Source organism: Lontra canadensis, unplaced genomic scaffold (assembly GCF_010015895.1).
Source record: "Lontra canadensis isolate GAN:19392208 unplaced genomic scaffold, GSC_riverotter_1.0 scaffold43, whole genome shotgun sequence".
NCBI classification, from domain to species: Eukaryota; Metazoa; Chordata; class Mammalia; order Carnivora; family Mustelidae; genus Lontra; species Lontra canadensis.
The window spans coordinates 296,068-310,872 of record NW_022631037.1 but is presented as its reverse complement, the minus strand read 5'-3'; the positions used below and the strand labels follow the sequence as shown (position 1 = coordinate 310,872).

At 51.2% G+C, this 14,805-nt stretch overlaps 1 protein-coding gene across 9 annotated transcripts in view; it reads right to left on the bottom strand.

Annotated features, from left to right (window-relative positions):
• MYO19 (myosin XIX) overlaps positions 1 to 14,805 on the bottom strand; it is a 32,006-nt gene that overhangs the window by 7,273 nt on the left and 9,928 nt on the right. For 7 of the 9 annotated variants that reach the window (XR_004384298.1, XM_032871828.1, XM_032871827.1 and 4 more), the window contains 14 exons: positions 10,977 to 11,109; positions 10,217 to 10,286; positions 9,580 to 9,682; positions 8,833 to 8,929; positions 8,618 to 8,694; positions 6,552 to 6,642; positions 5,957 to 6,128; positions 4,241 to 4,314; positions 3,427 to 3,548; positions 3,157 to 3,270; positions 2,726 to 2,902; positions 2,270 to 2,422; positions 1,112 to 1,219; positions 135 to 205 (listed from right to left, as the gene is read on the bottom strand). Coding sequence is in view for 8 of the 9 variants with exons in the window: in XM_032871828.1 (XP_032727719.1) it covers positions 135 to 205; positions 1,112 to 1,219; positions 2,270 to 2,422; positions 2,726 to 2,902; positions 3,157 to 3,270; positions 3,427 to 3,548; positions 4,241 to 4,314; positions 5,957 to 6,128; positions 6,552 to 6,642; positions 8,618 to 8,694; positions 8,833 to 8,929; positions 9,580 to 9,682; positions 10,217 to 10,286; positions 10,977 to 11,109 (1,562 nt within the window). In the remaining variant the exon portion in view is untranslated. Of the gene's footprint in view, positions 1 to 134; positions 206 to 1,111; positions 1,220 to 2,269; positions 2,423 to 2,725; positions 2,903 to 3,156; positions 3,271 to 3,426; positions 3,549 to 4,240; positions 4,315 to 5,956; positions 6,129 to 6,540; positions 6,643 to 8,617; positions 8,695 to 8,832; positions 8,930 to 9,579; positions 9,683 to 10,216; positions 10,287 to 10,976; positions 11,127 to 14,805 lie in introns of all 9 variants that reach the window. The other 2 variants (XM_032871831.1, XM_032871833.1) reach the window with 2 other exon arrangements.

Here is a 14,805-nt window from a genome sequence, read left to right as displayed (position 1 = left end):
CAGGTTGACCTCCGCAGCCCTGCTACTTTCTCTTCACCTCCACCTCCTGCTCTGGGCTGGGCAGCTCATCACGCCCGAGTCCCAAGCTCCACCCCAGCACTGGCCCTGCCCCGCGCCTGGCTCGCCCCACTCACCGGATCGGGAAGCCAGCAGCACTGATGTGGATGGTCTCCACGAGGCCACAGGCCTCCAGCTGGCTCAGGACCTGCAAGGGTAGAGACAGGATGGGCACCTGTGGCATGGGGCCAGCAGGTCAGAAATACCACTCCTTCTGCCCTCTGAGGCCTTACCCTGGCCTTGGTCGGTATGAACCTGCAGGCTGTCCAGAGGAGTGGCTGCTGGGGGTCTACTCCTTGGGACCTTAAGAAGATCTCCCTGCTAGAAAGGGTCCAGGTGGCCCCAGGTACCCTTATCGGATGCCTGGCTTTGGATGCAGCTGAGGCAAGTGCTGGTCCTGCTTTTGTCTCAGCTCTCCAAGCAGCGCAGAGGCTCTGCCTCACCATGTAGCCCAACCCAATCTGTTTTCTATTTATTTTATATTCTGCGGACAACAGAGTAAATCACAGCCGAGAGGGAGGAGAGATCATACTGTAAAGGTTCTTCGGGACCTGAGTGGAGAGATCCTGGCCTTCAACCCTAGACCACTTGGCTGTGGGACCCTCTCCAGCACTGTGCAGCACTCAGACTTCATCCACACCTCAGAGCCCGGTACCCTGAACAAAGAGCAGCTGCTGGCCGACTGCATTCATGCAAATCAGCAATAACTTGACAGAAATGGCTGCACTGAGCTCATCTAAGGCGACGCAGGCTTTCAGCGAATCACAAGAGTCACCTGTCCCACAGGGCAGCTTCAGTGTCAGCAGGGCACAGTCAGCGCACAGAGCGTCAGATGCAGGGGGACATCTCGGCTAGCTTACCATGCCGTGCACAGACCACGAAACCATACGTGACCATGCTGCCAAAGCAGGGAACACAAGACGCCCTCATGTGAGACTCAGCCTGAGACACACACTCTGGTCAGTCCATCTGGAGGGTAAGTTCTGCCTTTCAATCCCTCAGAGCCTTGGCCAGATAGAACTCACTGCAAAGCAGCTCCAGCTCTGTGAATTACCTCCTCCTGGAGAAAGCTGTGCGCCTGGCCCTGGCTGTTGGGCTTGATGCAGCGAATGTAGTGGGGAGTCGTGCAATGCAGAACCTGCAGAAGCTGTTCCAGGGAGGCCTGCAGGAGGGAGACTGTGGGTCAGGCAGACTGGGGCTGCCGGCGCACGTCAGCTGGGCCCTGGTTAGTGACAGCCTCCAACACGCCCGGCGGTCCTCACAGCCCGGAGACGGGGATGCTCCCGGGTCCTGGGATGATTATGGGAGGTGCTCACGGAGTCTAAGCACCCTCCTGGCCTTACCTCCCACTGCTCCGCACCCCCTGCCTCCAGGGATCTTCCTGACCTACGATCTTACACCTGGCTGGTCTCTGCTCCTCTCCCCCCACCCTTACCAGTGCAATCTTCCTAGAAGAGCACCATCTCAGAAGCCACTGCCACTCATTCAGGCAACAGTTGCTCTCATGAAGCCTATCCTGTGTGCCGGGGGACCTGTGCTGGGGTAATGACATGGTCAGTCTGGGGCTCAGAACCCAGAGTCTGATGGGACACAGAGACATGGGGTGGGCCCCCCTCAGTGGCGTGTTTGAGGCTAGGCAGGAAAGTCCCAACAAAATCTGGGCTCCACAAGGTGCTTCCTCTAGGAGGTGATGATCAAGCTGAGGTTTGAAGGAGGAGAAGGAATCAACTAGGGCAAGGGGTATGGAGAGTGGGAGTCTGGGGGCAATGGCAGGGGCAGGGGAACAGGCGTCCCAGGAAGGGGGAGCAGAATGTGCAAGGGCTGAGAGGGGGCAGAAAGCAAAAGGTGCTAGAGGAGATGGCCAGTCTGCTAGCCAAGGACAGCTGGACCAGGACGCTAGAGAACTGGGAAGGAATGGGGCACAGAAGTTCAAGGAACTATTGCTTGTCCATGACCACCCTATCAGCAGTGGGTGAGAGGCCCTCATTGTGCCACCCACAAGATCCTAGGCTTTCAATCATGTCAATTTTATGTCTCTTTGTCAGTTTCCCATCTCGATCTTCCCTGTGAGGCTACCAACTCCATGTGGATGGGATCATGTTTCTGTGACTCGTCAGTGCTCCCCAGCACACAGTACCAACCCTGGGAGGTGCTTGGTAAATATATGAGATTGATGAGTGAACCAGGCACATATTAGCACCCCCAGACCCACCTTGAACTTGGACACCACAGTCAACACAGGGGCTCTGCTCTGGCCAGAGGGCTCCTCCTGGGCCTTTTCTTCGGGGTCAGTAGGAAACAGCACCTTGAGTAGGGGGTCCTGGGATTGCTGTAGGAGCCTGGTCAGCTCAGGGGGGACAGGGTCCTATTGAAAAAGGATAAGGGCAGCAGGTAAGGGAAAGTGGCATGCACCCATCTGGTGCGCCAGTCCTGCTCACCAGGCCCCAGAAGATGGCTTCATGGGAGCCCCACTGTGACAGGAGTCATTTCGGGGCAGCTCATCCCTCATGCCTGAGGGGCCTCAGGCAGGTAAGCCTAAGAAGTGACTTTGGATTCTGGTAAGGATGTTCAGGAGAGAGAGTGCATGACCGGAAACGTCCATCTATGTGCAGCAGTAACTCAACACCTCATTTCATGCAGGTCTCCCCAAGCCATGGCCTGGCCTCACCTTGTTCTTCTCCACCAGGCCTGCAGTGTGGTACTGCACGGGCCCCGCGTAATGCAGCACGATGAAGCTGGGCTCCCGGCTGAGCTTGTTGTGGCCCAGGCGGGGGCTGCCTGCCAGTGCACTCTCGATGCGGGTCTGGAGCTGGGCTGCACTACTTGGCCGATTCAGGCGGCATTCCTACGTGGGATGGGATGGGTAGTCAGCCACAAACACGAGATGGGCTCACCACAACCCTCACAGTCCTCATGCCCTGTGGCACCCCCCAACTGCAGAGTTGTCACAGAGGCATCACAGTGACACTGAGAGGGAAGGAACATAGGGATTAGCAAACCCATTTGGCAGATGGGAAGACAGAGGCACAGGGGCACAGTATAGTCTCCAAGGCCCCAGAAAGGCCCCACTCTGGTGCTCAGCAAACTAGCTGACCCCACCTCGTTTATGAGGGAACAGATGCTGATGGGACTCCCCTCGATGAGATCCAAGCAGGTCTGGTTGTCCTGGTAGTTGACAAATGACCACTCCAGGCCCTCGACTGCATATTCCTCCTAGGGAATAAAGATGGCAGGAGAAGGCAAATGTGATCTGAGGCCGAGATGGCTCATCCATGGCTGGCCTCCATACCAGAGCATATTCCAGAATGGCATCAAAGAAGGAACGAAAGGCTCCTGGTAAGCTCCCGGAAGAAGCTCTCCACCCCTCACCTGTTGGGCCCTCAGGTAGTGAGCCACAAAGTGCTGCTGCAGCTTCTCATTGGCATAGTTGATGCACAACTGTTCCAGGCTGTTGTTGGGAAAGGACTCAAACCCGTACACATCCAGCAGGCCTGAGAGGATGGGGGAGAGCCCATGGGGTTGCTGCCCAGGCAGGAGGAGTACTGGGGGGACTGTGGGAGCCCGGGGCAAAGGTGCACGCTTGGCAGCCTGGAGATGGAGTTGAATGAGCATGACACCCGGCAGTGGGCACAGCAGACACCCCACCTTGGGGTGGGGCCCATCTCCACTTCATGGCCCCTCAGAATTCAGAGCAGGAAGAAAGGCTGAATGCGGATTGAGGGGCGGCCTAGAGAACATTTTCTGTGTCCAATCCAATTTGGAGGGCCTTAATCTCACCAGCCCAGCTGGTATCTAAAATGCCACTGTCCCTTGAGCAAACTTCCCATCTTTGAGCTTGACTTCCTCCCCTCCCTGACTTTTCCACCCAGTTCCAACCATGCTGGCATGTCCCCCAAATCCCTCTAATCTAGCTATCTTGCCTCTCCCCCCACTGCTTTCCTGAGGCTGGACCAGGGTCTCAGGGGAAGAGGGACCCTCACAGACAAGACACCATCCGAGTCTGCCTGGAGAGCTACCGACGGGTCAGATGTGGACACCGAGAACACGAGCCATCTTGCCCAGACATTGGTGGCTGAGGACAAGGGGGTGCAGAGAAGGGAACAGAGAGCTGCCCGGAGTCGCACAGCGGACACTATGGTTCTTTTTTTGAAGGAGTGCTCCCAGAAAGGTGAGCCCCTGCTACCTATGAAAGTGGTCCAGGAGGCAGGGTCTGCACAGATGCTGCTATTGATCACGGACACCAGCCAGTCAAACAGCCTGTTGGGATGGGGATGGAGGGAGAGAGGACTCCGGTGAGAGGTCAGGTGAGCCTGAGGGGCAGCAGCACTTCTCCTCCAGCCAAGGTGCCATGCTCCGAAGGGCCCGTATCCCAAACCTGGCAGGCCAAAGGGTCAAACATAGTCGTGCCTGTCCCCTGACAAGACAGAAATTTGTCTTGTCCTGCCAGCACGCTGAACAAAGGACGAGACCCTGCGGCTAGATGGGGAGTGCATCTCCCATCAGTCACTTGGCCAGACACTCAGCTGGTGTCTTGATTAGAAGGGAAGGAACTGATGGGCAGGCCTGCATTAGGCTTGCAAAGAACCAAGTTCATTAGACTCCCCTGCAAAACTAGACCTATAGTGCCTAGAGCTTGAGACCCTGCCACATCCCCAGACTCAATCCCACAGTGGCCCAAGGTGGCATCCTGTACTCTGGACCATTGCTCCCTACCCCCAAGAAGACAAGGCAGTCGCTGTCCTGGGGACACATTCAGCACTATGTACGGTACTATTAAGGGGCCTCTTTCTTATAGTTTTTCTTAAAGTGACTGCTCTGCAACTTACTGCAATCAGGCTCTGGTTTCTGTTTTTGCCACAGGGGATTCAACTACCCATCTGAGGTACTAGACACAAATGACCTGATAATACAGTAAACCTGTATGAAATGTTCTATTTCACACAGGCTCACTCTGTCTGTGGTCGTCATATTTATCTTATCTGCTCATTTTGCAGTGACTTGACACAAAGGCTTTAAAAGTCTTTGGCTTGAAATCAGCTTTGGGGCAGTGGGAATGAAGTCTCTTGCTGAACTGGGGTCAGCCTGAGCCTAGATGCAGCAGGCCATTTTCATCTCAGTGGATCTTATTCCCCCAGTAATGCCTCTTGGGAAGTTCACAAAAGCAGGGGGACCCTCTATCCCCAGGGCCCGAGTTCCCATAAGCACATGCATACACTCGGTCCCATAGTTTTGGAGGATTTTGAGCCCTTGATACCTTTACTTGGTATCCTGAAGGTTCTCAGAAGCCAGGGTGAGAAATCAACCTTAACCACATGGCCAGAGGGTGGAGATGCCCAAATAACCGACCAGGGAAAGGCCAGGACCCCACCTTCACCATGTTCTGGGCTCGCACTTGCGACACTCTATGCTGTGCGAGATAGTGGGCCACACTCTGCCTCCATCATCTATCATTATCCCCAGGTAACATAAAGACATGAAGTACGAGGGCACATGGAGACAGAGGAGCCGATTCACCCAGAAGTCTAAGCCTGGAACTGTGACAGCCCCAGACTGCCCTCCAGGCCCGCTCTGCCAGCAGAGTCAGGCAGGCTTTCCTCACCCACAGCCAAGGGCAAGGCAGGCTCCTATGCTTTCATAATGAGCTGAATCTCACCCAGACTGTGGCAACTTCCCCAGGCAGAGGACTCTGGAATTAAGGTCAAAGGCCTTGCTCAGGGAAAACCCAGGAGGCACTCCCTGCTGTCCCAAGGATCTGGGAAGGGTCTGGAAAGCAGCGAGAAGAATGTGTCTGATTTATCTAGAAGCCTTCACCAGGGGCGTAGGCATACTGCCTGAGGGTGCCTGGTCCAGCTCTAGATAGGCAGAGAACGTGATATGAGGGCAGGGCCTGATTGCTCACCGTGCATAGACTAGTTTGGCCACACAGTCTCTGCGGGTGTCGCATTCGGCTCGGGAGCAGGGTTTCTGGAACACCTGCTGCTGCCTGCCTGCCCTGATGGTTCTGATCCGCAGCGTCTCCAGCAGCGGGTCTTCTGGAAGCTGCAGCAGCAAGGCTGATGTCCTGAGAGAGCCTGAGAGGGACACATCACCCTCCATCCAAACAGCCCTTCTCACAAGACCACGTGGAAGTCGTCACAGTGGAACTATGACCCACCCAACCGGACAGAATAAACCTAGGTTCAGGTGAGTGGGACTTGCCTAAGGCAGAGACATGACTTGAACCCAGGATTCTCGGTCTCAGTCCGCACTGCCTCATGTGGGACAAATCACTTTATAAACCCTCTTTTTTCTCATCTGTAAGATAGGGACGATGCTGTCTTCCCAGAGATGGGGCGAGGACTAACATCCACAGTTTCAAGAGCATCACCTTCCAAATTCCCCCCTCAGGCCTCCCCGCCCAGTCCCACCCATGCTGGCCCGTTTCCAGACAGGGCAGGCCCTGCTCCCTGGTGCTGTGACCGCAGCCTGAGCCCCAGGCCCCACCCTGTTCTCACACTTGGCATCGCCCGTCAGGTGGCAGGGCTGGGCTTCGTCCTCAGAGTGGGCAAAGCGGACGTTGCCGAGGTGCAGCAGTCCGGCCAGGACCTGAGCGGGCAGGAGAGGACACATTGTGAGCTCTTTCTCCGGGGCTGGAGCCTCGCCCAGGAAGGGCCCGTCTCCTGCTGAACAGTACCAGGATAAGAAGAGAACCTCCTAACTGATGCCCCCTGAGAAGGGACCCTGCCGGCACAATTCTGTAAGAGTTACAGGCATCACCTTGTTTAGTCCTGTCAACTACCAGTGAGCAACGTGCTGTGATGATGCCCATGACAGAGGTGACAGAGGGAGAAGTTCAATCACACAGGGGTCCTGGCTGGCTCAGAGGAGTGTGTGACTCTCAATCTTGGGATCATGAGTTCAAGTCCCACGTTGGGTGTAGAGATTACTTAAAAAAATAAAATAAAGGGGCGCCTGGGTGGCTTAGTGGGTTAAAGCCTCTGCCTTCGGCTCAGGTCATGATCTCAGGGTCCTGGGATCGAGCCCCGCGTCGGGCTCTCTGCCCGGCAGGGAGCCTGCTTCCTCCTCTCTCTCTCTCTCTCTGCCTGCCTCTCTGACTACTTGTGATCTCTATCAAATAAATAAATAAATAATCTTAAAAAAAACAAAACTTAAAAATAAAATAAAATCTTCAAATAAAATAAAATCTTCAAATCACAAGCCTACAGGCCACAGACTTAGTAAAAGACGAAAGAAGGATGAGAACCCAGGCAGTCTGACTTCAGATGCCTCCCAGGGCAGCCAGTAGAGCTCCTAAGTCACCCACTGCCTGTCCCTGTGCCTCCCCTTCTCTAGCGGCAGGCTATGACAACACCACTGTTACCTGGGTGCCAGGCTCACTGCTGTGTGGCCAGTGGGGGTTTGGTCCTGGCTCCCTCTGGCCTTTTCTCAGCACTGTGAGGTTTCTGACAGCTCAGCCTGGGGTGGAATCTGGGACTGTGTAGCGGGCTCTCTGTCCCAGTCCACACTGTACAGCGGACTGTGCACTCGTACTGTGCACTCACTGATCCACACGGATGAGTCCCCAGGGGCTACAGAGAAGAGACTCAAGTCCAGCAACTTGAAAACTCTCAGACCCTTATTGGGGGAATAGGACCTCCCCTACCATCCCTGTCTGGTTCCAGGCAGGGTGTCTCTACATGCTACTAGAGTTGAGGTCACAGCCTACCTTCGGAGAAGACTACCATGCCCAGTGGACAGAGCGTCAGGATACTGCAAGGCCAACACTGTTATCCAGAACCCAACTGTTGTCCACTTGCTGTCCACTTTCCCTCTGGCCAAACTCTAGCCCTAGAGTGCATATACAGGCCACGACCCCCTCCTGCCTGAGCAGCCCCCATCCAGAGGCAGAGGTCATTTCCCAGTGCACCACCATCTCCCCACATAGGCTTCCCTGTGGCTGCTGCCAACCCACCCTATATAACCCCCTGGTGCTCTGGGAGGGTGAGAAGGGAGGCCACTGGTGGGCCCAGCTCACCTGGGTCAACACTCTGAGAGGAGGGAAAAGTGGGAAGTCGGAATATCTATACCTGATACAAACCGTCAGTGATGTCTGACCTAGGGCTAGGGAGGTCACTTTACTTCTCTAGTCTTTTCAAGCATAAAAATGGGAATAATCTCCATATGTGTAGGACTACTGAAAAAACCAAGTGGACTAAGAGGTATGAACATGATTTTAAGGTCTGAATACTTTAGATGAAGCTGTAAAAGCGTTAGTTCTCTATTCTGTATTCTGATCACTGCAGTAGTAACTGACCTAGGCACCTCCCCCTCCCCCTGCTGAGCCCCCAACCACTGTGTTAGGTTTTAACCACCGCACCTGTGCACTCAATCATTGTCCCCTATGCCCTATCCATCCTGACACCCCGTCTAGGCTCAGTAGCACAGAGGGTAACTGACTCCTTAGAGGCTGCACAGTGGGGCTTCAAGTCCTAGATCTTCAGAGTTCAGAGAAGGGACCCATGAAAGGGGCTGCCCATTCATCACCTCTGCCAAACATAAGAGATGTGCCTTTTCTTCTAACCTGAAAGATGTTGTTCTGAGCAGGGGTGTCGATGCCCAAATGAAGCATGGCCTCTCTGGTCACCTCGAAACAATCCTCTGAAAAGGAATCCAAGTCACAGCCCAGGGTCAGGACCAGAGGTCAGCAGGGGCATCGAGGGGTGAAGGCAGGCCCTGTGCAGAGGGTGAGTGGGTACTGATGGGCCAGTCCAGGGTGCTGGACAAGGCTCCCCCTACCTTCCAAGGTCCTCTCTGGGTTGGGCAGCCAAAAGAAGGCTGCTCCCTCGGGAAGGTGCCACTGGAGCCTCTCGTCCATGCTGGCTCCTTTACAGATCTGTGGGGAGGGGTGGGCGGGCGGCCGAGGTGAGGGTGTGAGGAAGCCAGGCCTGCATAAGCCTGGGGTTTGTGAGAGGAGAAATGCTTTGATATCACAAGGCTGAGAGGGGAGAGAGCCAAGGCATAGAGCCCAGGACAGGCCCAGGGACAAAAGTCGCAGCAACAGTTCTGAATGTCTCCAACCCAATGCAAAAACAGCCTCCTGAGGAGGCCTGTGGTCTGATGAAGGAAGCACGACTCCTGTCTGGGGAGCCCCAGGTCCATATGAGCAGGAGACATCCTATCCAGGCTCTGGGGTATCCCAAGTCTGATGGGAGACACATCAGACACAGCTCTAGGGAAGCTCTCACTCTGCTGGAGACAGATGCCATTCTAAGAGTCCTTGGTCTGATGAGGGGGACACAGTCCCAGTGTCAAGGACCTTTTGGTCTGATAGAGAAAGCAAATGCATCTCCAGGTCAAAACCATTCTGGGAGCCAAGGTCCAGCGTGAGGCAGAAGAGTCACAGAAAGTCTGCAGGAATAAGTGGCGGCATCACTGAAAGCGGTGGGTCAGGCCTGCGGCCTGGGGGACAGAGAAGAGGGCTCGGAAACTCAGACCCATCTCTACCCTACATCTGGGCAGCTGTAGGCCCAGCTGGACACAAACCTGGTAGAAGATGTGGAAGTTCCTCTCACTAGACGCCTGACAGGCCACTCGTGTTTTCTCCAGGAGGTATGTCTGGACTACAGCTCCGGTCATCTGCTGGGCCCTGGGCACAAGCAGGTAGGCATTTACTAAGGACTTACTGTCTGCCAGAATGCAACATAGCCACTCCCCCCAAAGCTCTTCCACCTAGTCAAAGTGGGTCTTGAGCACTAGGGACCACCTGGCAGGTCCTTGGGTCGTTTAGAACATTCCCCGGTGACCAGCTCAGGTGGACAGGGCCAAGACCTCTATATACCATTTTGTCCCAACTCAAGGCAGGAACAGAAACCCCTGCTTCAAGCTCAGGGGTGCAATCCAGAGAGGTGGTGGTTTAACTGGAAGCCCCTGAACCAGGGTAGAAGCCAGGAGGAACTCATGGGCCATGATAAGCACACTGCCTCAGTGTCTTTTAGAGGCTAGAGTAGCTAGAATTCTCCAGGTTCAAAGATCACCCTCAGGTTCATTTATTCCACAAACATTACATGCCAGGAGGGGCAGGGTTCTGCCCAGAGGAGCAGCCCAGGCTGGAAGCTGCCCTAGCCACTTTCAGACTCCCCATCCCCGTCCTCCCCTCAGCCAGAGTGGCAGCAGCCATTACCTGTTTAGCTGGAGCTGGATGAACTTCCCAAAGCGACTGCTGTTGTTATTCCTCAGGGTGCACGCATTCCCTACAGATCACACCTAGGTTCATACCACTCCCCCGGTGTGACCGGGTTCTCGTGGGCCGGGATGAGGGCACGTCCCTATCCTCAAGTCACCTAACAGCCCCTTTATGGGTTTCCGTGTCACAGGGGACAGGACTAGGGAATGGGCACTTGGGCTTCAGCAAATGTGTTTCAGGAGGGTTAGAGCTTCTTGGCAACGAACTGGAATGAGCAAGCCTAGGTGGTCAGGGACTGTATTCTTTGAAGGGAAAGGGCCAAAACCAACAAGCTGTCACTATTGAGTTAGACAACATCTAGGTACAACAGACTTCTCTCCGCTCTGCCTCGGGACAGCTGTGGGCCCAGCCAGACGCACCTAGGCTCAAGTCACAACATGGACACTCACTGATGAGCACTCTTAGACAAGTCCCCTTCTCTGAACCCTCAGGAAACCATACGTAAGAACAGGATTTGAACAAGGTGAGCCACAAGGTCCTCTCTGGCACACTGTTACATCTGCCTAGGCCAGAGGAGGGGGTGACTCTAACGGAAGGAGCCCAAGGGCACCTGGGAGGTTGCGGGTCCAAGGCAGTTAGTGATACTCTCATCCTCCAACTCCCAGAGACGGACTCAAAGCACTACCCCTCTCCTTGGGAGGTGGCAAATCCCAGGGGAAATAGAATCAAGGTACTATGCAGAGGACACCAAGCTCACCAAAAGCTTCCATGACAGGGTTGGAGTTCAAGATTCGCTGTTCAATCCGCTCTGCAATCTTGTGGCTCTCCTGGGATGTGGGTGAGGCAGCCACCACAGCGTAGAACTTCATCAGGCAGCGGGACGTCCATGTCTGTGGCAGAAACAACCCCGTGGGAGCCGTGTCCACGTCCCTCCCACTGTACCTCAGGATATGGGGCCCACCAGAGCCCTCTTCTCCATCGGGCACGGTGCTGACCAAATGGGGGAATGCTGAATTCAACTGTGTCCTTGGGCAAGGCAATTCCCCCATCTGTGAAATGGGGGGTTGCTCACTTCTGCTGCTCCTAGTTCCAGAGGACACCTTTAAGAAACGAAGGAAGCCAGGAGAAGGGACAACCGACCTTGACCTGGGCAGGCTACTTAGTGTCTCTGAGGGCTCACAGCTAAAACTGACCATTCTATGACAGGCACTGAGCTAATATGGATGCTTTCTGCACATTTTCTTTTTTTCCTTTTAATGATTTTATTTATTTCACAGAAGGAGACGGCGAGAGAGTGAACACAGCAGAGGGGACCCGGAGAGGGAGAAGCAGGCTCTGCTGAGCAGGGAGCCTGATGCAGGGCTCAATCTCACAACCTTTGAGATCACAACCTGAGCTGAAACTGAGAGTCAGATGCCTAACTGAGCCACCCAGGCCCCCCCAAAATGAGTTCTCTTTTAGAGATAAAAAATATCACATCCCCAATGCTCTTTACTCCTTTGTATCAATCCAAATATTCACATGGTTTCATATTCCTTTGGCCTAAAGAACTTTAATGTTTCTTGTAGTATAGGCCTATTGGCAATGAATTCCTTCAACTTTTGTCTGAACGTCTTTATTTCATTTCCATTTTTTAAAAATTTTTAAAATTTTTTTTAAAGTAATCTTAAAGTAAAATTTTAAAGTAAAATATTTTAAAGTAAAGCTCAGCGTGGGGCTTGAACTCACAACTCTGAGATCAAGAGTTGTATGCTCCACTGACAAGCCAGCCGGGCATCCCTTGTTTTACATTTTTTAAGATATTTTGGTATTTTTCCTCGTAACAGAATTCTAGGTTGACAGATATTTTTTCTTAAAAAAAAAAAAAAAATCCCAACCCCAACTTTCTTATTTATTAAGTAATCTCTATATGCCCAATGTGGGGCTCAAACTCATTACCCTGAGATCAAGAGTCGCATGGTCTACTAACTGAGCCAGCCAGGTTCCCCAACAGATATTTTCTTTCAGCACTTTTTTCTTTCCGCACTTTAAAGATGTTGCTACTACCTTTGGGCCTGCAGTTTTTTTGCTTGTTTGTTTTTGTTTTAAAGATTGACTGACTTATTTTTTGAGCAAGAGAGTGAGAGAGAGCATGAGCAGGATGGGCAGAGGGAAGGAAAGAGAATTTGAAGCAGATTCTGTGCTGAGTGTGGAGCCCGACACAGGGCTTGATCCCACCACCCTGACATCATGACCTGTACTGGAACCAAGAGTCAGATGCTCAACTGACTGTGCCACCCGGGCATCCCTGGGCTTGCAGTTTTTGAAAGATGCCCATTGTCACTCTTATTTTTATTCCTCTTTCCATAATATTTCTTTTTTTCTGGTTCCCATAAAAGTTTGCTCCTTATGTTTGGTTTCCAGCAATTTGTTTTCTTTGTATTCATCTGCTTTTGCTTTTTGAACTTCTTGGATCTGTGCTTGTCATCTTTTGTTCATTGTGTAAGGTATAACCTCTGACCCATGTGTTTTCTTTCTCCTGGTACACCAAGAACAACTATGGTAGACCATGGGCTACCGTACCACAGCTCTCAGATGTGCTTCTCTCTGTTTCTCAATTTGAATTATTTCTATTGATTTACTCTCAAATTCACTGATGTATTCATCTGCAAGTCTGGTCTGTTGATAAGCATGAAACAATTATTCATTATACTTTTACTTTTTATCGTTTTCATTTAACTCTTTATAGTTTCCATATCTCTGCTAAAGAATCTTTTCTGGAGCCTGACAAGCTTATGAGAAAAGTTGTGGACATTCAGGGTCCCACAGGTTTCAAAAGCTACCTACAGTGAGGCTCCCTGGTTGACAATCCTATCTATAAACATGAAGATTCTAATCAGTTGCTTAATGAAGCATTTAATGCGTTATTCTTAAATATGAACAGAAACTTAGTGATCATCAACTATTTGATAAACCTCTTTTATACAAATGACAAATATCACAACAAATGAAGGTAAAGGAACTAGAAGGAAACAAAGTCAATGCAAGGAGCAGAACACAAAATCATGAAGTATGCTCAAAAATAAGATACTGAGGGGTACCTGGGTGGCTCAGAGGGTTAAGCCTCTGCCTTCGGCTCAGGTTATGATCTCAGGGTCCTGGGATTGAGCCCTGCATCAGGCTCTCTGCTCAGCACGGAGCCTGTTTCTCCCCCTCTCTCTGCCTGCCTCTCTGCCTACCTGTGATCTCTCTCTGTGTCAAATAAATTAAAAAAAAAAAAAAAAAAAACTTGGGGCGCCTGAGTGGCTCAGTGGGTTAAGCCTCTGCCTTCGGCTCGGGTCATGGTCTCAGGGTCCTGGGATCGAGCCCTGCATCCAGTTCTCTGCTCGGCAGGAAGCCTGCTTACCCCCCTCTCTCTCTGCCTGCCTGTCTGCCTACTTGTGATCTCGGTCAAATAAATAAATAAAATCTTAAAAAAAAAAACAAAAACTGATCTGTGAAATAAGACCAGGATGGTGGGGCAGTAGGGAATAATATTCAGAGAACAAGAGAGAACTCTCAGAATTAACCTTTTATAACAAAAATCCAAAAAATTGGAAGGTAGAGAATTATCTCCCAGAAGGTAAAACAAAAATATTAAAAGACAGAAGAATAAGTGAGAAAAATAAGAATATTAGATAATTAATCAAACTTCTTTCTAACAGGAGATACAAAAAGAGAAAACAGAAGGGAGGAAATTATTAAATTATTAGCTGTAATACAAATTTCCCCCAACAAAAGAACAGGTTAAAAAAATCCACACAAAATATCCAGCTCAGCAAATGAAACAAAACAAAACAACCATACCAAGACACAGCACTGTGAGTTTTAATACCTATGAATAATAATTAAGACTATAAAAGCTTTTGAAAAACAAAACAAAACAAAACACAAATCACCATTATGGATCGGGACTCTCAATCACAACACTCAAAAAACAGAGAAGGAAAAAAAACCTTATAAATTTGGAAAGAAAATGGTCTCCAACCTGGAATTATAAAATCCAGCCAACATATAAAATTTGAGGCAAAATAAACATTTTCAGAGGTGCAACAACTCAAAAATCTGCCCAAATGTACCTTTTCCAAGAAGCTACTAAAGAACGTGCTCCATAAAAACAAGGCCGTTAAGAAGCTGAAGCCATGGGCTCCAGCAACAGTTTTTTGGGGGGCAGGGGGTTTGTCATAGACAAAGGGCAATTGGGGGATCCCGGAGTGAGGCAGAGAAGCTCCCAAGTAATAACTTTGTGGCAACAGCCACTGACAGCCACCAGTACAGGTGGGAGCCAGAGATCTGGGAGCTCTGGGAAGAACATCACCAAGAAAAAAAAAGGATCTGATATTTTGGCCAGTGGACAGGTGTTATGCAGCTTTGGTGATAGGTTTAGTAATAACTTAATAATACGTATACAGAAACTAAACAAGTGAAAAAACAGGGCAATTATGAAGTAGAGGGAAAGTAAAATTATACAAGAAAGGATAGTTTATTATACTGCTTTGCTATGAGCAATATATACATGGCTGTAATACTGCATATTAACTAGAAATCATGACATTTATGTATCTGGG